We start from the raw sequence: 21,594 nt of genomic DNA, 5'->3' as shown, positions 1-21,594 counted from the left end.
GTATATAAAACATTATAATTGTAGCCACATCTATGACTTCCTTTGACAGCTCACTACCACCCTCTGGGTGAATATGTTTCCCTCCAGGTCCCTTTTAAATAAATTTCCTCTCATTTTAGACCGACCACCTCTGGTTTTGGACCCCATCTGCTACCCTGGGGAAACTGATGTGACTATCCTCCTTATCTCTCATGATTCTATAAACTTCTGTATGTCACTTTCTTCACTCTAAGTAAAAACAATATCTGCCGATCCATTCTTCCTTCCTGCCTTGGCAACATGCTTGTGAATCTTTCAGATTCCGATTCATTAATTTATCACAAGCACATCGAAGCATACAGTGAAAAGCGTTATTTGCATTAGCAACTAACACAACCTAAGGATGTGCTGGGGTAGCCCAAAGGAGTTGCCACACATTCTGTTGCTAACGTAGCACGTCCACAATGTTCAGCAGAACAATACAGAACCAAACGAGCAACAACATCACAACAAAATAAGCTCCTTCCCTCTCACCTACCCACACAGATAGCCCTCCAACTCAGGGAGAGGCCTCTGGGGCTCCAGTGGTCTCAAGGATATCAACTTTGACTTCCCAGTTAACTTAAAACTCATAGGTTCAGGGCTTTGATCATAGGGTTTCAGCCTCTGATCTTTGGTATTGACCATAAGACTAGCTAATGACAAGACCCCAAACTTCAGGCCTTGGACTCGCCAACTCGAATACCTCAGGGATCACTGGCTCTCATGCCCTCTGCTCGATTGGATGTTTGACCTGGTGGGATTTGTTTACCTGGGGTGGGGCAACCAATCCTTGTCCCTGTTGGTCCTTGTCCACAACAGTTGCCAGCCCACCACCCACAGATGTGAACATCCATGTCGCTGGCCCTTTCCTGCACCTTCTCTAATGTAATCATTGTGTGGCGACCAGACCTACACACATGCGATGTTACCTCCTCTATAGTCATCACACAGGACATCTCAGGAAAGGAAGAGCCAGGATCAATGAACACTCCTTATCTTCTGACCAGCAACCAACACAGATGGGATAACTGAGGCACAGTATTCTCAGGCAGCGTAATAGGTAGAGCTGTAGCTTCCCAACCCCAGAGACCCCGGGTTCTATCCCAACCTTCAGCACTGTCTGTGTGCGGAGACTGCATTCTCCCGTGACTGCTCTGAATTCCTCCCACATCCCAAAGTCATGTGGGTCAGTGGGTTAATTGGCCTCTGTAGATTGTCCCTGATATGTAGGGAGAAGGATAGAATCCTGAAGGTTTGGATGGGAATAGGTGAGGGAAATGGGACATCCGTGTGAGTCAACATGGATTCAATGGGCCAAATGGCTTGTCCCATACCCAATGGGAAGAGTTTTGCAACTGAGAAGCCTTTGAGTGTCATCCCTGTGGTCCAGTCAGTAGCAATGAGACAAAATAAGGACAAGAATGAGCAAATTAACAGAGAAGGTCCTGTATTATGAATGAGAGCTTGACATTCCTGTATCAGTGATGCCAATTTGGTAATACCATATTTTATCAAGATGGTGCTGAAGAAACATATCAACATTTTGTGGGCAGCTGACAAAACTTCTAAATATACTTCTTTTGAATTACTTTAAGTGCAACTTGCAGCCTGTAATTTCCATTTAAGTAACAAACTTTCAAACTGTCTTCACGAGTGAGCGATTTCACGATGTTCTGAAGGACTCAGTGGACTTAACTCTCAGGAATGCAGGTACAGTACCTTTAAGCAGACAAAGGTTTGTTGCCATGGCCAGAGGAGAAAGAGAAGGGGTGGAGTACAAGTCAGACTAAAACAGCAGGGTGTAAATCTTTCTCCACCCAGTACCTTGTTAGCAAATATACAGTCACTGAAGACAAGATTGAGGGGCCAATTGCTGCATCAGAGGGAGCTGAGGTATTGTTGCATTCTGTGCTTCACGGGGACATTGCTCACCTCAGACATGCAAAATCATTGGGAAAACTGGAGGATTTCTCGATACACTGGTGGACCGAACTACTGATTCTGAAAGGGCAAAATGTGAGGGGTCTGTGTTTCATGATAAAGTCTTCATGGTGCTCAGACGCAGCAGTCTTGTTGCATTCCTGTAGCCCAGCCTGGCATAGCTAATGATTAAGTGCCAACCATTCTACATACTGAGTGATTTTCCTTCCACTATCCATATCTAATGATTAAGTGCCCACCATTCTACTTACCGAGTGAGTTCTCTTCCACTATTCTGATCAGTTTACAAACTTCCAATGGCTGATATTAAGCCAGCACTTGAAGTATTGAGTACAGTGATAAGCAAACAAGAAACAGCCTACCCTGATGCCTTGCAAATCATTATCAGAGACTTTAGTCATTCTTGTTTGAAGAAATCCTGGCTCAATTATCATCAATATATCATCTGCAGCATAAGGGGTCCCAACACACTCAACAACTATTACTCCACAATTAGGAACGTTCACTGCTCCATCCCTGGACTGCATTTCTAGTAGTCGTCTGGCTATCCTCCTACCTGCAGACCAGCAGATACTAAAGAGCAAAACTCCAGAGATAAAGACAATGAAGAGATGATTGCAGGAGGCAGAGGAGGAGATAGTTTTGAATCGTGGACTGGGATGTGATCAAGGGCTCATCAGAGGATCTGAATGAATATGCTACAGTAGTCACAGTCTTTATAAAAACTGTTGTAGACAAGTGTGTCCCCACAACATCATTCAGGGTCTTCAGCATCAGAAGCCCTGGATGAACCATGAGATCGTCAAACTACAGAGAGCCAGACTGGTGGTGTTCAGATCCAGTGACCAAGTAAAATACAAGATGTCCAGTAGGACCTTCAGGAAAATTATCTCACGTGCAAAGTGGCAAATCCAGACCAAAACTGAATTACTGAAGGATGCTTGGCAGCTGTGGCAGGGCTTGAATGCTATCACCTCTTACAAAGTGAAACCAAGCGACATTGGTGACTACAGGGTTTCAGTCCCAGATGAGCTCAAAGCCTTTATGCTCATTTTGACCATCAAAACATGAAGGTACCTTCACAAACCCCACAGCCCCAAATGACTCCGTGATTTCAGTCTCTCTGGCCGACATGAGAGCACCTTTCAAGGGGGTGAACCCATGGAAAGCATCTGACACAGATGGGGTACTTGGCCAACTACTGAAGGCCTGTGCTGATCAACTGACCGAAGTGTTAACTGGTAATTTTAACCTTTCACTTCGGCAGTCTTACATACCCACCTGTTTCAAGCAGGCATCACGTACTGGGGCTAAGAAGAACATGGCAATTTGCCTCAATGATTATCACCCAGTAGCACTTGCATCCACAGTGTTCAGTGCTTTGAAAGGTCAGTATTGAAACATAAAAACTCCTGCCTGACGTTTGACTTGGATACCCTCCAATTTGCCTAAAATCATTACTAGTCAACTGTAAATGTCATTTAATTGGCTCTTCACTCAACCCTGGAACATCTGGATGCTCATTATCAACTACAACTCGGCATTCAATACTGTCATTCCCTCAAAACTAATCAGTAAGCTCCCAGATCTGGCCTCAATACCTTCTTGTGCAACTCGATCCTCAATTTTCTGTCAGCTCAGATTGGCGATAACACCTCCTTCACAATCACCATCAACACAGGTCCACCACAAGGCTGTGTGCTTGGTCCCCTGCCCTCCACACTTTATAACTATGACTGTAATTATGACCGCTCCAATCCATATTTAAGTTTGCTGACAACACCACTGTCGTTGGCAGAATCAAAGGTGGTTATGAATCAGCATATAAGAGGGAGATTGAAAATCTGGCTGAGTGGTGCCACAAAACTTCTATAGATGTGCTGTGGAAAGTATATTGACAATTGGTATTATTGTCTGGTATGGAAATACCAAAACCCTTGAATGGAAAAGCCTACAGAAAGTACTGGATTACAGCTGAGTCCATCATTGAGCACATCTATATGGACCCCTGTCATAGGAAAGCAGCATCCATGATCAAGGACCCCACTATCTACGCTATGCTCTCTTTTCACTGCTCTCATCCGGAAGGAGGTAAGGAACCTCAAAATCCACACCATCAGGTTTAGGAACAGTTATTACCCATCAACCATTAGGAACTTGAACCAGAGGGGATAACTTCACTCAACTTCACTCACCCTAACACTGAATTGTTCCCACATCCTTACTTTCAAGGATTCTTCATCTCGTGTTCTCGATATTTATTGCTTATTTATTTACATTATTTTGTTAATTTTTTTTTGTTTCTTTGTATGTACAGTGAATGTCCTCAAGAAAATGAAGCTTGGGATTGTGTATGGTGATATATGTATACTTTTAAAATAAATTTATTTTGATCTTTGAATAATGATGAACTGGAACTCTGGAAGAGCCACCCCAACCTCTTCCCAAACTTCCCCTTCCTGGGGAATCCCTGGTTGTGATCCAGTCTGGGAGCAGTCACACTAAGGCATTTTGGCAGCCATACACACTACTTCAGGAAATTGCCTCCAGTCATTTTAAAGTCCAGGGTTCACAGTTGTGGAAAGCACTTCAGAAGATTATCACAGTTGTGGGCTTCAAAACAGAGAGCAGAGGATACAAAAGCCATTCTGAGCATTTGTAAAACTCTGCTTGGTCTCAAATGGAGCATGGAGGCTCCTAGTGGGCGCCTCACCCCAGGAACAAAACTAGGGCATTGGATAAAATCCAGAGATATTCCTGACAGTAGGCACAAGAGATTCTGCAGATGCTGTTACTCTTGAGCAACACACACAGAATGCTGAAGGAACTCAGCAGGTTAAGCAGCATTGATGGAGGGAAGTAAACAGTAGATGTTTCAGGCCGAGACACTTCATCAGGACTGGAAAGGAAGGGGGCAGATGCCTGAATAAGAAGGTGGAGGGAGAAGCACAAGCTGGCAGGTGATGGGTGAGACCAGGTAAAGGGGAAGGTATATAGGTGGGGAGAGAGGGCAGGGCAGTACAATAAACCCAATAATAGTTCATGAGATGTCACTTACCCAGAGACGGGAATCTGGAGCTACAAACAGACTGTTGGAAGAGCTCGGTAGGAGAGGATGTTTTTGCTTTCCTCCAGCAGTTGTTTGTGTGAGAGGGTCAAGAACTGTTTTCTTCAGAGAGAAATGTGGTAAGTGTTGGTAAATTGAACAGATAGTGGAAGGCTTTTCCCATTGGGAGAGGGGTCAAGTATTAGTGATTAGTGCATAAAATCAGGAGGAGTTGGGAAGAGGATTGAATGAACTGCTAGAAGATGTGGTTGAGGCAAGTATAATGCATTTGGGTCAAAATGTCTAACACTAGAGGGCACACACTTAAGGTAAGAGGAGGAAGTAGAAAGCAGATGTGTTGAACAAGATTTTTCACACAGAGTGGCTGGTGCCTAAAATGCACTGCCTGGGGGCAAATCCAACAGAGGTGTCTTTGGTAGGCACATGAATGTGCAGGAAATTAAAGAAGATGGATTTTGTGTAGGCAAAAAGGATTAGTTTATTTTAGCATTTAATTACTAGTTTAATTAGTTTAGCACACCACTGTGAACAAAGGGCCTGTTTTAGTACTATACTATTCCATATTCTAAACCAGTACAAGATAATGCACAGTCCAGCATTAAACAAATGCTTTCAGATAGGTGCGTTGCCAGGAAGGTTTTCAGTGACATGGGTCAAATGCACACAATGCGATCACATCAAATAGGTTGCTTGGTCATCACGAAGACCCTGTTTCTACTGTGTTTAGCTCTATGACTCTACAATTACTTGAAAAAAAAAACATGAGTGGAACATTGTTCCTGCTGTGTGGTTAGAATCACAGTCAACAGGTAGTGGACGATGGGACCATCATGGAATTAGATCATTGGTGGATGAAGTAGCTGGGGTTTGGATCAACAATACTGAAAATATTCAACAGGTCAGGCAGCATCGAAGGGAAGAGAAACAGACTCATCTTTTCAAAGACTCGTCATCAGAATTATAATTAGCTGGTTGCTTTGACAGAGAACCAGCAAGGAGAAGATGGCCAACTGGTGTGAAGATCTGAAACTGGTCGAGAGGGAAATGATAGCCAGAATACTGGGAGTGGGGAACAAGTGAGGGAACTCTTCAGTGGATGAGAAGGGGGAGGGAAGAGAAGGGGAGCAAGCAATGGCTGGTGCCTGCAGAGGGTGCCAGTTAACACGCATCTAATTTGCCTTCCAGATGTGCGAGGGACTCCAGGCCACCGAATCTCCTACAACCAGTCACCCTACGAGCGTCCTATCTGGAACCCCAAATTCTGCGTCATCTCCGGAAATCAGCTTCTTATGTTAGACGAGGAAGAGGTAAGACCGGGCAGGAGTGAGGAGCAGCTCGTGGGAGGGGTGGGCACCAGCTAAGAGCAGGGAGCAAAGGAGAGAGAGTTGCCTTCTGATCCTGGAACAACCCTCTTCCCACGTGGCTAACTCCTGGGATGAGGCGATAATCCTATTGCCAGAAGCTAAAGGTTGGCATGAAGAGAAGTTTGGATGAGTAGACAGATGAAGGATGTATGGAGCACTATGACCTGGGCACTGGTAGATGGGACTAGGTTGGCATGGACTAGGTGGACAAAGGGCTGCTTCTGTGCTTTAATGCTCTATCACACTGGGCACCCCACAACTCCAGAGAGCCATGTCTGATCCTGACCTCTGGTCCTTTCTGGATGTTGAGTTTACACCTTCTCCCAGCAACTGTGTGCACCCCCCCACCCCCAGTTACTCTGATTTCCTCCCACACTCCAGAGACACACAGCTAACCCACTAACTGTGGGCTGAAAAATCAGTCCTCATGTGTGGGTGAGGGTAGAATCTGGGAGGCAGCCGATGGCAATGTGGGGAGAATAAAATGGGATTTGTGGAAATGGGGGATTGTTGGTCAGTACAATTTATGTTGTTTGGTGTTCAGCTGAATTAGGAATTTAAACACTTAGGAGCTGAGGATTCAGCACACACAAAATGCTGGAGGAACTCAGCAGGTCAGGCAAGATCTATTGGTGGGAAATAAACAGTCAATGTCTTGAGTCAAGATCCTTCTTAAGAACTGATGGTCTTGGCCCGAAATAGCAAATGTTCATAGGTGCTACCTGGCCTGCTGAGTTCCTTCAGCAATTTGTGGTTGCTGATCCAGTATCTCCAGTCCCACTAGCATCTTACGATCCTGAGGGAGCTTGACTCAATGGTTTTCTTTAGTGGGAGTTTCACAAACAATTGGATGCAGTTACAGCAGCAGTCACTTAAAACCTGAGGTGTGTAAGACCTTCTTCCAGGGGATGGTGACTCTCTGGAATTCCCTGCCCTGGAAGGTTGTGGAGAATGGAGTCAGGAGTGAGTGATGGGATAGTGTAGTGGGAAATTCACTCCTCTGTCTAAGGCCCTGTCTCATCCCATTTCAGGCCTTGTGCAGCTTGAGCCCACAGTGCGGGTGCTGACACTGCATTTGATTCACAGGTCCACCCCTTGTTGCTTCGGGAACGAAGGCACGAGCCTTCCTCGAGGACCAAACTGCTTCGGCGAACTGTCAGTGTCCCAGTGGAAGGGAGACACGCTGACCACGGTAGGAGCATGGTAGTATCTATATCTGTCCACTCTCTCCAGTATTCCCACCTTCTCCCTCTTCCCTTCCTTCACTATCCCCTCCTTCCCCCCAGTATCCACTCTGCCCCCTCCCATCTGTCCAGTGTCTCCTCCACCCTGCCCTCCCCTTTGCAGCTACTCCCTCTCCCACCCTCTCCTCTCACATAACTTGTCCCCTCCTTCCTGATATCCCCTCATCCTCCACTCTCCTCTAGTTGGTGGTGATGATGCAGCTGTTGGATATGCGCTCGAGGTTGGTCCTCAGTTGGGACTTTTGATGTGTCCAATGGACCTCCCTCCTCTATACAGGGATATGGGGGCTGAGCCCCCTCCTAGATGGAAGAGCAGTGCCCACATGTGGCCAGTGAGGGGAGACTGGAATCTATATCCCTGATTCCCGTTCCCACTCACCTTCTCAGTCTGGTCTCATTGATTGTGGTCTGTTGGTGAAACAGTTATCAGGTGACTGTGTTTCATACCCACATTCTGGCATGGATACAGCATGGTTAATACTATATCCCCCAACACACCTCTGCCTGAGGGGAACACCGATGACTTTCAGCCTTGCCTCTCTGCGTGTGCATGTGCCTGTTGCTCTTGGCCCCACCACTGCTGTTTGGACGGGACCTCACGAACAGCAGTGTGAGAGTGATCTTGGAATTGGACTCCATACTCCCAGGAGATTTGTAGTGGAATTATCAGTGTGGATGCGAGCAGACTTGGAATTGGGAAGCAGGATTTAACCCGCTGTGACTCTCTCCATCCTCCTGAGTTATCAGGAGAATGGTCCTTTTTTGGGCTGCATTCTCTGCTGAGGGTTTCTGCTCACTTGGGTTGCAATGAGATTAATTGTCTGTTTGGTGTTGGCTTTTTAGTTTTGGTTGATTTTTGCTACATGCACTGAGATAAAATGAAAAGTTTGCCTTACATACTGTTCATGGAGATCAAATCATTACACAGTACATTGAACTAGAACAAGGTAAAACAGTAACAACGCAGAGTAACAGCTACAGAGAAATTTCAGTGCAGGATCAAGAGGAAGATTGTGAGATCGATAGTCCATCTTATCACACTAGGGAAAGATGTAATAGACTTTTAAGCACGGGGTAGAAGCTGTCCTTGACCCTGGTGGTACATGCTTTCAGGCTTCTCCTGATAGGAGGGGGGAGAGTAGAGAAAGCCCAGGGTGGGAGAAGTCTAGCTGCCTTACTGAGAAGTACAGAAGAGACCATGGGGACGAGGTTGGTGTTCTTGATGTGCTGAGTTGCATCCACAACTCTCTGCAGTTTCTTGTAGTCATGGGGAGATAGTTACAAGACCAAGCTCTGATGCACCTGGATAGGATGCAGTCTGTGGTGTATCCATAAAAATTGTTATGCATCAACAGATCATGCCCTATTTCTCCTTTAAAGCTCTTTCCCTCACTTGCCTTAAGCCTGTGCCCTCTTGGTTTTGATACCCTTGCCAGAGGAAAAAGGTTATGACTATCTAAAACAAAAAACAATGTTGGAAATACTCAGCAGGTCAGGATGCATCTGTGGGTAGAGAGACAGAACTGGGAAGGAGACAAAAGATGCCCAATAAACTGCAGGAAGGATGAAAGAATGGGGGGAGAGGCAGTGCTGAGAGGTATGTCTGATGGGGTAAAACCAGGTAGACCAAGGGGAGAAGTGGTCTATGGTCAATGTGTGAATTGGAGCAGTTCAAGTGTGAGAATATGGACAAAAAATGCAGGAGTTGTGGAATACAGAGCAGGAGATATATCTGATAGGTCAGGTTGGAGACTTCCTCCACTTCCACAGGGAAAACAAGCAAGATGAGCCAATATCACAAATGGACGACTAACACAGACTGAGACTGAGTTACCTAAAGATATAGAACTCAATCTTGAGACCAGAAGATTGCAAAGTGCTCATGTGGAAGATGGGTATTTCAGCTTGTGTTGGATCTCACTGTGGAAGAACAGGGGGCCACAGACCAATATGATAGAGAATTAAAGTGGCAGGAATCTGTAGATTGAATGCAGGTTTTCCACATAACTATCACCCAATGTATGTTTAGTTTCTCCACTGTAGAAGAGGCCACATTTTGAACACCGAGTGCAGTATTAGAAGAAATGCATAGAACAGTACAGTTCATTATGGGCCCTTCAGTCCACCTTTTAACCCACAATATCCTTGCACCTGCCTGAGTCTCTTCTGCGTCCCTAATATATCTGCCTCTTCCATGCACCCACCTCTCTGTGCATAAAAAATACCTCAGACAGCTACTTTCCTCCATTCACCTTAAACTAATGTCCTGTCATGCTGACCATCTCCACCCTTGATGGTCCAAAGCGAGGTATGAGGAGATGATCTGTATCCTGCTGTATCCCTTGACAACCATCAATACTATCCCCAACTTCATCAATCTTTGACTCACTGGCAAACTTCCTAATTAGATGACCTACATTTTAGTCTAAGTTTGGAGAGCGGGTAAAAAGTAGGACTAGATGACTTGGTTGAGGGGAAATTTGTGCGATGCATTGGAGTTTCCAGAAATACCTCTGAAAGTGGCTGCACGGGTTGATAGGATAGGAAAGAAGTTGTACTGTATGACATACTTGCACTGATTCAAGAGTTGGGAAGTTATATTGCAGCTACAGCTGGAGTATTGTATTCAGTTCTGGTTGCCTCAAATAAAGGATGTAATGGTTTTAGAGAGGGTACATGAGTGGTTTGCCAGGATGCTGTCTAGATTAGAGGGTATGTACTATAAGAAGAGGTTGGATAAACATGGGTTGTTTTCTCTTAAACAGAGGCAGACAGGAGACCTGATAGAAGGTAATAAGATGAGAGGCCTAGATAGGGTGTGCAGCAGTCTCGTTTTTCCAAAGCCAAAATGCCAAACACTAGAGAGCGTGTGTTTAAAGTGAGGGAGGCAAGTTAAAGGAGATATATGGGACTGATCTTTTACACAGAGAGAGGTGAATGCCTTGAATGCTGTGCTGGGGATGGTGGAGGATGGAGGTGTTAGATAGGAAGGTGAATGTGCAGACAATGGAGAGAGATGGGCATTGTGCAGGCAGAAGGGATGAGTTTAGTTGGGCATTTAAATTCTATAATTATTTCAGTGTAACATTGTGAGCAGAACGGCCTGCTCCTGCTTCATTCTATGTTCAATTAAATATGAATGTACAATGCAGTAAAAAAACAGGGACTGCTGGAAATACTCAGCTGGTAAGTCAGGACAATTTACAGTGACCAGGTAACCTGTCAACTTGCATATCATTGCAATGTGGGAGGAAAATAGAATATGGGGGTGGGGGTGAAAAACCATTTGGTCACAGGGAGAATGCAAAACTCCACACAGACACCAGCAGAGGACTGAATCTGGGTCTCCGGAGCTGTAGACCTGCTGCCCCACTCTACAAGCCTCATCCGTTCTTTCATTTTTTTAAACACACATTTCTGCCGGACTTTTGAAGCATTAGAGGTCTTCATTGATCCCATTGGCGCCTAACAATCTTTGAACCAGACCTCAAGTTTAAAAAGTCATTGTCCCTTTGAGACAGTGAAGAGGTGAAACATTTTCTCTTGAGGGGGTGCACAGAACTTCCTCATAGGGTGGTACATGCAGAGTCTGTAAATATCTTTAAGGTGGGGGTGAATAGAACCTTGATGAGTGAGGATGGAGGGATGTGAAACGTTCCAGGCAGCAGACAGGATCTTCAGGAATGGTGGGATAGGTTTGAGGGGCTGAGTGGCCCGTCTTCCTCCAGTGATCCCCAGGTCATGGCCTTAGGGTCTTTGCGATGTCGTTGTAAACAAGCATCCTGCATTGCTTCCCACATGGCAGCTGGACCCTTCTCAACTGGATTCTATTGGTACCTAGGCAGGCAGTTAGTCTAGAAAGGGTCGTCTCTCTTTGTACAGGCCCACCCACCTCACCGTCCTCTATCACCCCTCTTGTGAGGGGTGTGACTTACCCTCACAAAAAGAGTCCAGGGAACCCTACTCAGGCCTCCTTCCCTGGAGCCAATTGTAAACCACTGGAAGCCTGAGTGTGGTGAATCTGTGAAATGCACAGACGGCTGTGGTGGCCAAGTCATTGGGAATTATTTATAATGGAGATTGATAGACTCTTGATTAGTAATGGCGTCAAAGATTACAGGGAGAAGGCAGGAGAATGAAATTGAGAGGGATAATAAATCAATCAGGATGGAATGGCAGTGAAGACCCGATGGGCCGAATCGCCTAATTCTGCTCTTAAGTTTTATGTTCTTATGGGAGCGAGGCGAATCTCCCACCCTGTCCGAGGAGCCTCGGCTCTCGCCCATTGTGTCTGTGTGAGAACGGGTCACCAAGTGGGATCGCGGCCCTGCCCACGCATCGTTCCGAACAGGTTCAGTCCCGGGCCACAGCCTTCCATGAGACACCGCTCCAAAGGATACTGGGAGCAGAATCAGGCCATTCAGTCCATCGTGGTTGCCCCGCCATTTGTCAGGGTCGATTTTTTAACCGCGTTCCCCCTTGAACTCTTACCACCGTCCCCCCCCCCACTCTCCTTACCTGTCAAACTTTACCTTAAATATACCCAGTAATTTTGGCCTCCACAGCTCTCCTTAGGAACGTGTTCATCACCACATCCCTCATCATCTCAGTGCTTTTATTCTGAAGCAGTTTATACCGAAGCATATACACACACACAGACTGCATTCCCTTCCAGTCCCCACCAGGCTCTGTACACGCTGCTCCTGATCTGTAATTAAAACGCAAGCATCGTTCCAGCCTGTTTTTTTCTTCCCTCCTCTCCTCTCTCTGTGAAATGATTGGAAACCATGGCAACCGGCCTACAGTTTTGACGCGGGGAGTGAGCAGAGAAGGGCCGGGAACTGTTGCTCCTCTCTCTCTCCGCTCCGGATTCCGGCGGAGGAAGCTGGCTTCTCCTCGCTGCCTGCAAGCTCATCCCGAAGCACGGACCCGGTGGTGCAGTGGATGGCTTTTCCCGCCCGGTGACAACGCCGGATCAACCTTCTGATTTCCCGGGGAGATTAAGGAAGGAGCCTCTTGCTTTTGACCCGAAGGCGGACGGAGGTTGGGGTGCAAGGCGAGCGAGAGGAGCGATGCTGAAGACTTCGATGGCCCTCCCCAATGGAGGGCGGTGGCTGACAGAAGGCGTGCCCTCCTGCCCTTACTGAACCTCCCGCAGAGAAGGGCGGGGTGGGAGGGGGAACTTGGGGTGCGGGACGGGGAGGCGTTCCGGGGAACGACGGAGAGGAGGGAGGGGTCGTTCCAAGACGCCAACTGCCCCGCTTCCCTCCTGTTCCCAACTCATACAACCTCTCCCCCCCCCCCAACCCCAGCCTCCCCTCCCCCTTCGCTGCTCCCCATCTCCGCGAGAGTGTCCCGGGATCGTCCGAGGATTGGACCAATCTTGAGGTAAGGCCATGTGAAATGTTCCGGCAGGTGGGTGCCATGGCAACTTTTGGTCACCCCCCCCCCCCCCGGGCATGTCGGGGTTGTGGGGTGGGGAGGGGAGATAGTGTTCCCACTTTCCGGCGGGGCACCAGGTTCAAAGGAGGTCGATCCACTGGGTCCAACCTGAGGTCCCCGCGCCTCGTCGTTCCGCTGTTGGGTGGTGCTCCCATCTCTAACATTACCGAGCCACGTTCGCTTCACGTCTCCCGGCGCCCGAAATGATCAGGGAAATGGTTCAGTTTCAGTGTCTAGAATTCCCAAAGGCGTCGTCGCGCCAGACCTGTCCTCGTCCCCACTACTGCTCCTCCATTCCCCCAACCTTATTTCACAGTTCCCTCATTCATTCCCCAACTCAGCAACCCACACCCTGCCCAGCTTCCCTCATCCATTCCCCAGTTCACCATCCCACACTCTCCCCCACTTCCCGCAACTATTCCCCTCTTTATCTTCTCCCCAACTATTCCCCTCTCCCCTTACCTTCTTACCCCAACTATTGCCCTTTCCTCTCACCTTCTTCCCCTCTCCTCACTCTTTCACTCCCCTCTCTTACTCTCACCCAACTATTCCTCAATGCCCTCACCCTCTCCCCCAGCTAATCTCTGATTCAACATCCTCACTCCCTCTCATAACTCACTCACTCTCTCCCTCCCTACCTTCCTCTCCATCAAAACTCACTTGTAAGATGTGCCTTGGAGTCAAGAGAGAAAAGAGGATGGGGGGGGGGGAGATGGTTGAAGAAGATTGAGGAAGGTGGATTTGGGGGGGGGGAGATGGTTGAAGAAGATTGAGGAAGGTGGATTTGGGGGGGGGGAATAGAGGAGGAAATGTGTGGGTCAGTGGGAATTTGTGGGGGAGTGCCTGTGGGTGTGTTTGAGTGTAAGCATGGTGATGTGTGCTTGTGTATGGGGAGGGAACTAGTACATGAGTGTGTGTATTATGGGCACATGGAGTGTGTGTGTGTGTGAATGTGAGTGTCCATGTATGTGTGTGTGGCTGAATCTGTGAGTGTATGCATGTTTGTGTGTGTACATGTGTGAGTGTGTCTATTATGCACATGGACTGTGCAGTGTAAGGCAGCATGTGAGTTTGCTATCAACTCTTCCGGGATAGACAAGGAGGCCCTTTGGCCCATTGAGTCCATGCTGACTAGCAACCATCCAATTATTGCAGATTTACACCAGAATACTATTTTTTGCTACCTGAATTCCTATCAATCGTGCCCTTCACCTACACACTAGGAACAATTTACAGTAGCCAATTAACCAACCCACATGCCTTTGCCTCCAAAATTGTGTGTGTGAATTCAAGGGAGTGTCAGTGTGGGACTGTGTGCTTGTGTGCGTGGGTGTGTGGTGTGTGTGCTTGAGTGTTTGTGTGTGGGTGGGACTGAAAAGAACTGTACTGAATAATGCAACACAGGAATGGGTCCTTCAACCCATGATGTAAACACCAACCACAACACAAAATTAAGCAAATCCCATCTGTCTGTCCGTGGTCCACATCCGTTCACTCCCTGCACATTCACGTGTCTAACAGCCTCTTAGACACCTCTATTATATGTGCTTCCACCACCTCCCCGGCAGCCTCTTCCAAGCACTCACCACTCTCTGTGTAAAAATAATATCCCGTGCATCTCCTTTGAACTTTCCCCTCTTTAAATACATGCCCCCCACTTCATCTGTGATGTATTAGTCTACAGTGCACAGTATCTCTATTTTAGGTCTCTATTCATTGGAGCGTAGAAGGTTGAGGGGGGATTTGATCGAGGTATTTAAAATTTTGAGAGGGATAGATAGAGTTGACATGAATAGGCTGTTTCCATTTAAAGTAGGGGAGATTCAAACGAGAGGACATGATTTGAGAGTTGGGGGCAGAAGTTTAAGGGAAACACGAGGGGGTATTTCTTTACACAAAGAGTGATAGCTGTGTGGAATGAGCTTCCTGTAGAAGTAGTAGAGGCCAGTTCAGTTGTGTCATTTAAGGTAAAATTGGATAGGTATATGGACAGGAAGGGAGTGGAGGGTTATGGGCTGAGTGCGGGTAGGTGGGACTAGGTGAGATTAAGAGTTCGGCACGGACTAGGAGGGCCGAGATGGCCTGTTTCCGTGCTGTGATTGTTATATGGTTATTGTTGGCACTGAATCAACCCTTCCTCTGCTCGGTAAGGAGCTTGAGGGGAGCTATAGGATGGGTGAGTGCAGATGTAATGTTACCTGCAGCTGATAATCCCTCCCTACTCCCCGCTTCTCCCCAACCAAGGTCAAACTGTCTATAATGGGATCTCTGATAAATGAATGGCCCCAGGGGCCGATCTCCGGCTCAGTTCGGACTCGTCTCCCTGAGCGTTCCCCCGCCCCTGCGAGCTGAAATGCGACAGCCCATGCAGTGGGCCTTCATTCTCTCCCTGCAAGTGCAACCTGCCCCTCAGGAGCGGATGCAGTGGCTCGGTCCCCTGAGCGAACTCCTCACACAGCTGATCTGTGACCTCAACCCCCATGATCTTACTGATGTTGCTGCATGGTCACATTTAACATTCTCACTCTCTGCTTATCAGAAATCAATCACCCATCCATACTTCCTGGCCCACAGCCTGTTCCTTTTGCCTCTTTGCTTGTAGTTCCAGATGCACTTCCTGTGTCTCTGTTTCATTGCCTGTGGTTCCTGTCTGCTTGTTATTTGATTCTTCATCATGCATTTTCCCTGGCTCCCCACTGCTTGGTATTCCTGACTCACAGGTACAACTACTAACCCCACTCCACATAATGTTCCTGGCTCTTCTCTGCCTGTAGTTCCTGCATCCTCACTGTACATGCTTGTTGACACCCTGTTATGTGAGGGTTCCTGTGTCCTCACTGTATTTGGTTCCTGTCACTCTGTGAGTGACTAACATTCATTATAAGCCAGTGAGTGCTATTGCTGAGGGATAGCAAAATACAGTTCCCTTCTGTCCTTCCACCGAAAGATTGGCCTTCACGCTGTCACGGCCAGCATAGTGGCAGAATTAGGCCATTCAGCCCATCAAGTCTACTCTGCCATTCCATCATGGCTGATCCCAGATCCCACTCAACCCGATACACCTGCCTTCTCACCATATCCTTTGACACCCTGGCCAATCAGGAAGCTATCAACTTACACCTTAAATATACGCATGGACTTGGCCTCCACCGCAGTCAGTGACAGAGCTTTCCACAGATTCACTGCTGTCTGGCTGACAAAAAAATCCTCCTTACCTCTGTTCCAAAGGATCAATTCTCAATTTTGAGGCTGTGCCCATTAGTTCTGGGTACACAGAAAGATCCTCTGCATACTCACCGTATCTAGTCCTTTCAACATTTGGTAGGTTTCAGTGAAATCCCCAGCGTTGTCCTAAATTCCAGTGAGTACAGGCCCAAGGCTGCCAAACGCTCATCAAATGTCAACCCGTTCATTCCTAGGAACATCTTCATGAACCTCCTCTGGACTCTCTCCAAAGTCAACACATCCTTTGTGAGATATGGAGCCCAAAACTGTTGACAATACTCCAAGTGCAGGCCTGACAGTGTCTTATAAAGTTTCAACATTTTCTCCTCGCTTTTGAATTCTACACCCTTTGAAATAAATGCCAACATTGCATTTGACTTCTTTACCACTGACTCAACCTATAAATTAACCTTCTGGGAGTCTTGAACGAACATTCCCAAGTCCCACTGATGTTTGAACCTTCTTTCCATTTAGTTAATAGTCTGCATTATTGTTCCTCTACCTCCATCTCCCACCCCTTACCTCCTCTACCTCCAAACGGGCATGTCCTGGGTGCTGGAGGTCCTTGATAATGGATGCTGCCCTTCTGAGACACCACTCCTGGGTACTTTGTAGGCTGATAGCCAAGATGGATCCAATTAAATTTATAACCCTCTGCAGCTTCTTTCGGTCCTGTGCAGTAGCCTCCCCCCCCCCCCCCCCCCCATACCAGCCAGTGATGCAGCCTGTCAGAATGCTCTCCACGGTACATCTAGACGTTTTTGGGTGTATTTGTTGACATACCAAATCTCTTCAAATGGCGCTGGCCAAGTGGTTAAGGCATTGGACTAGCAATCCTGAATTCAAGCCCCAACCGAGGCAGCATGTTGTGTCCTTGAGCAAGGCACTTAACCACACACTGCTCCAGTCCACCTGGCTGAAAATGGGTTCCGGCAAAATGCTGGAGGTTAACCTTACGATCGACTGGCATCCTATCGGAGGGGGGAGTCTTGTGCTCTCAGTCGCTTCACGCCATGGAAACTGGCATAAGCACTGGCCTGGTGAGCCCATAAGGCTCCGGACAGACTTCAACTAATAGACATTGTCTTGCTTTCTTTATAACTGCATCGATAGGCTGAAGTGCAAAGTGGTCATAGTGTTCACATATGAAGGTAGTGATTACCGAATGGTTCACGAATGAAATGGATGAAGAGAAGTAGCTGTTCCTGAACCTCATGTTGTAGGACTTCAGGCTTCTGTACCTCCTACTCGATGGTAGCTGCAAAAAGATATCATGGCCTGAATGGTGGGGATTCTTAATGATGGATGTGGCTTTCTTGTGGCAGTCTCTTGTAGATACTACTGATTGTGGGAACGGATATGCTTGTGGGCTGAGTCCACTTTTCTCTCTACAGCCCCTTACATTTATATATCCTCTGCTTTCGCTCACAAATAATGCAAGAAAAACATTGATCATGACAGTATGCCAGCATAGAATTTGGAGCTAGAGTAGGCTACTCTGTCCCTCAAGCCTGCCCTTCCCCTTCCAATTATGTCTTGATTGAACTAGCTATGTGCTTGGCCCCATCTTCCCCTCTCTTATCAATCATCCAGCCATCTCCATAGAATATTCACAGCCAATCAGCCTCCATTTTTCCTACATCCATGCGCCTATATACGAGTACCTTAAATGTGCCTCATGTATTTGTCTCTACTGCCATCCCTGACAATGCATTCCAGGCACTTAACACTATCTGTGTTAAATAATAAATGATCTCTGACACCTCCTCTAAACTTTTCCCCACTCACCTTAAACAGATGTCATCTGGCCACCTTGCCGCTTTGGGAGAAAGATGCTGCTCTGCACTCTGTGCCTCTCACAAACTTATACACCTCTATCAAGTCACCACTCATCATCATTTAGAGCATAATATTGGCATGCATGCTCGTTTAGGTGTGGATGGGGCTTAATATTCAAAGACCATCTTTGAAGAAGAGATTCACCACTTCTAAAGAGGAAAAAAAAAACCTCCTTGTCTCTGTCTTTAATGGGCAACAGTTTGTTTTTTTTAACCAGTGACTCCTAATTGTCGATTCTACCCCTAGAGGAAACATCCTGTCTGCATCCAACCAGTAGGACTTTAATCCACTGTGGTCAAGTCCTTTCTCACCTGCTCTCTCTCACTCCAGGAGATACAGGACTTGACAACCTTTTTTCACAGGATCACTGACCCATTCCAGGTATCAGTCCAGTAAAACCCCCTCAGAAGGAGACACAAGAGACTGCAGATGCTTGAATCTCAAGCAACAAGTAACCCGCTGGAGGAAAATATCGGCTCAAACAGCATAAGACACAAGAACAAAATTAGGACATCTGTCGGTGGCAATCATTTCCAAAGAGTCACCATCCTTTGACTTAAGAAATTCCTCCTCATCTCTCTTCTAAACAAAGGTCCTTCTATTCTGAGGTTGTGCCCTCTTGTTCTAGACTCACCCACTACTATAGGAAACATCCTCTCTGCATCCATTCTATCTAGGTCTTTCAATATTTGATAGGTTTTAATGTGGACTTGTCATTCTTCTAAACTCCAGTAAGTACAGACACAGTGGCATCAAGCACTCCTCATAAGTTGGAATCATTCCCATGATCCTCCTGGGACCCTCTCCAATATCAGCACATCTTTTCTTCGATAGGGGGCCCAAACTGCTCACAATACTCCAAGCAGTCTGACCAATGCCTTATAAAGCCTCAGCATTACATGCTTGTTCTTATATTTTAGTCCTCTCAAAATGAATGCCAACATTACATTTGCTTTCCTTACCACCAACTCAACCTACAAGTTAGGGAATCTTACACAATGACTCCCAAGCTCCTTTGCATCTCTGATTTTTGAATTTTCTCTTCATTTAGAAAATTACTTATGCTTATATTCCTTTCACCACTGTGTTTGACCAAAGACTTCCTGACACTATATTCCATCTGCAACTTCTTTGCCCATTCTCCTAAATGGCTGCTTCTGCAGTCTCTCTGCTTCCTCAATATTACCTGCCTCTCCACCTATTTTTGTATTGTCTGCAAACTTGGCCACAAAGCCATCCATTCCATCATCCAAATCACTGGCAAAAAGAAGTGGTCCCAATTCCAACCCTTGCAGAATGCCACTAATCACTGGCAGCCAACCAGAATAGGCCCCTTAATTCCCAATCTTTGCCTCCTTCCAGTCAGCCAATCTTTGTTCATTTTATTTATTTATTGAGCTACAGCACAGAGCAAGCCCTTATGGCCCTTTGAGTCGTGCCACCTAGCAATCCCCTGATTTAATCCTGGCCTAATCATGGGAAAATGTACAATGACCAATTAACCTACTAACCGGTATGTCTTTGAACTGTGGGAGGAAACCGGAGCACCAGAGGAAACCCATGAGATCACAGACAGAACGTAAAAGCTCCTTGCAGGCAGTGGTTGGAATTGAACCCACATCGCGTTGTGCTAACCACTACGCTACTGTGTCACCCAGTTTTCTATCCATGCTAGTATCTTTCCTGTAATACCACGAGCTCCTGTCTTGTAAAGCAGCCTCATGTGCGGCACCTTGTAAAAGGCCTTCTGAAAATCCAAATAAATAACATCCATTGACTTGCCTTTGTCTATCCTGCCTATTATTTCTATAAAGAAGTTCAACAGATTTGTCAGGCAAGATTTTCCCTGAGAAAGCCATGCTGACTTTGGCCTACTTTATCATGTGCCTCCAGTTACCCTGAAACTTCATCCTAAATAATGGACTCCAACGTCTTCCTAATCACTGGAGTCAGACTAACAAGCCAAAATTTCTTTACTTCTGCCTCCCTCCCTTCTTAAAGAGTGGAGTGACATTTGCAATTTTCCAATCTTCTAGAACAGGTACAGAATCTAGTGATTCTCCTTAGTAAGAGCAACTACACTCTTTTCTGCCCCATGATATTCTCGAATTTCTGGTATACATATCTTCCCCAGGGAAGACTGATGCAAAATACAAACGTGTACTTATTAAGTTCATCTGCCATTTCTTTGTCCCTCATTACCACCTATCCAGCACCATTTTCCAGTGGTCTGATACCTATTCTAACCTTACTTTTACTTAATATGTCTGAAAAAACTCCCGTCTCCTAAACTTGGCTTTTTCTTTAATACTGATCAACAGAAAAAGATTCATATCAAAGTGGAAAAAAATCTCCTCAAAGTCAACTAAATTATTTACAAAGATAAATTACAAAATAATTGCATAATTTTTCAACCCCTTCAAGTCAGTATTTAGTAAATGCACCTTTAGCAGCAATCACAGCCTTGAGTCTGTGTGGATTGGTCTCTATCAGCTTTGCACATCTGGACACTGCAATTTTTCTCCATTCTTCTTTACAAAACTGCTCAAACTTTGTCAGATTGCATGGGGATAGTGAGTGAACAGCCCTTTTCAAGTCCTGCCACAAATTCTCAGTTGGACTGAGGTCTGACTCTGACTTGGCCACTCCTGGAAATTAACTTTGTTGTTTTAAGCCATTCCTGTGTAGATTTGGCTTTATCCTTGTGGTCATTGTCTGATTGAAAAGCAAATCTTCTCCCAAGTTACAGTTTTCTTGCAGATTGCATCAGGTTTTTCCTGCAGGATTTCCCTGTATTTTTCTGCATTCATTTTACCCTCTACCTTCATAAGCCTTTTAGGGCCTACTGCAGTGAAGCATCCCCACAGCATGATGCAGCCACACCATGGTGTGTTGTTGATGATGTGCAGCATTTGGGTTATGCCAAACATAGTGTTTAGCCTGATAATCAAAAAGCTCAATTTTGGTTTAATTTTCTTCCAGCTGACTTCAGAATCTCCTACTTGCCATCTGGCAAACTTTAGCCGAGATTTCATGTGAGTTTTTTCACTAGTGGTTTGTCTTCTCCTACGAAGCTGTGACTGGTGAAGCACCTGGGCTGCCTCTCCCATCTCAGCCACTAAAACTTGTAACTCCTCCAGAGTTGTCATAAGTCTCTTGGTGGCCTCCCTCACTAGTCCTCTTCTGTTTTTGAGGACAGGCAGATTTACAGCTGTGCCATATTCCTTCCATTTCTTGATGATTGGCTTAACTGTTCTCCAAGGGACATTCTGTGACTTGAAAATTTTCTTGTATCCATCTCTGCCTGTGCTTCTTCAGTAACATTTTTGTGGAGTTGCTTGGCGTGCTCTTTTCTCTTCATGGTGAAGTTTTACTGGGATACTGACATGCCAGCAATAGGACGTTCCAGATACAAATGTATTTTTACTGCAATCAATTTAAGTACCTTGAG

The 21,594-nt window shown here is 46.3% G+C and overlaps 1 protein-coding gene across 9 annotated transcripts in view; it reads left to right on the top strand.

Annotated features, from left to right (window-relative positions):
* syngap1a (synaptic Ras GTPase activating protein 1a) overlaps positions 1 to 21,594 on the top strand; it is a 640,363-nt gene that overhangs the window by 186,818 nt on the left and 431,951 nt on the right. For 8 of the 9 annotated variants that reach the window (XM_059970722.1, XM_059970723.1, XM_059970719.1 and 5 more), the window contains exons 3-4: positions 6,215 to 6,336; positions 7,480 to 7,585. In XM_059970722.1, coding sequence (XP_059826705.1) covers positions 6,215 to 6,336; positions 7,480 to 7,585 — 228 coding nt within the window. Of the gene's footprint in view, positions 1 to 6,214; positions 6,337 to 7,479; positions 7,586 to 12,879; positions 13,026 to 21,594 lie in introns of those variants that run through there. The other variant, XM_059970726.1, reaches the window with a different exon arrangement.

This window comes from Hypanus sabinus, chromosome 5, assembly GCF_030144855.1.
Source record: "Hypanus sabinus isolate sHypSab1 chromosome 5, sHypSab1.hap1, whole genome shotgun sequence".
NCBI lineage: Eukaryota > Metazoa > Chordata > Chondrichthyes > Myliobatiformes > Dasyatidae > Hypanus > Hypanus sabinus.
This window is presented reverse-complemented; position numbering and strand designations above follow the sequence as displayed.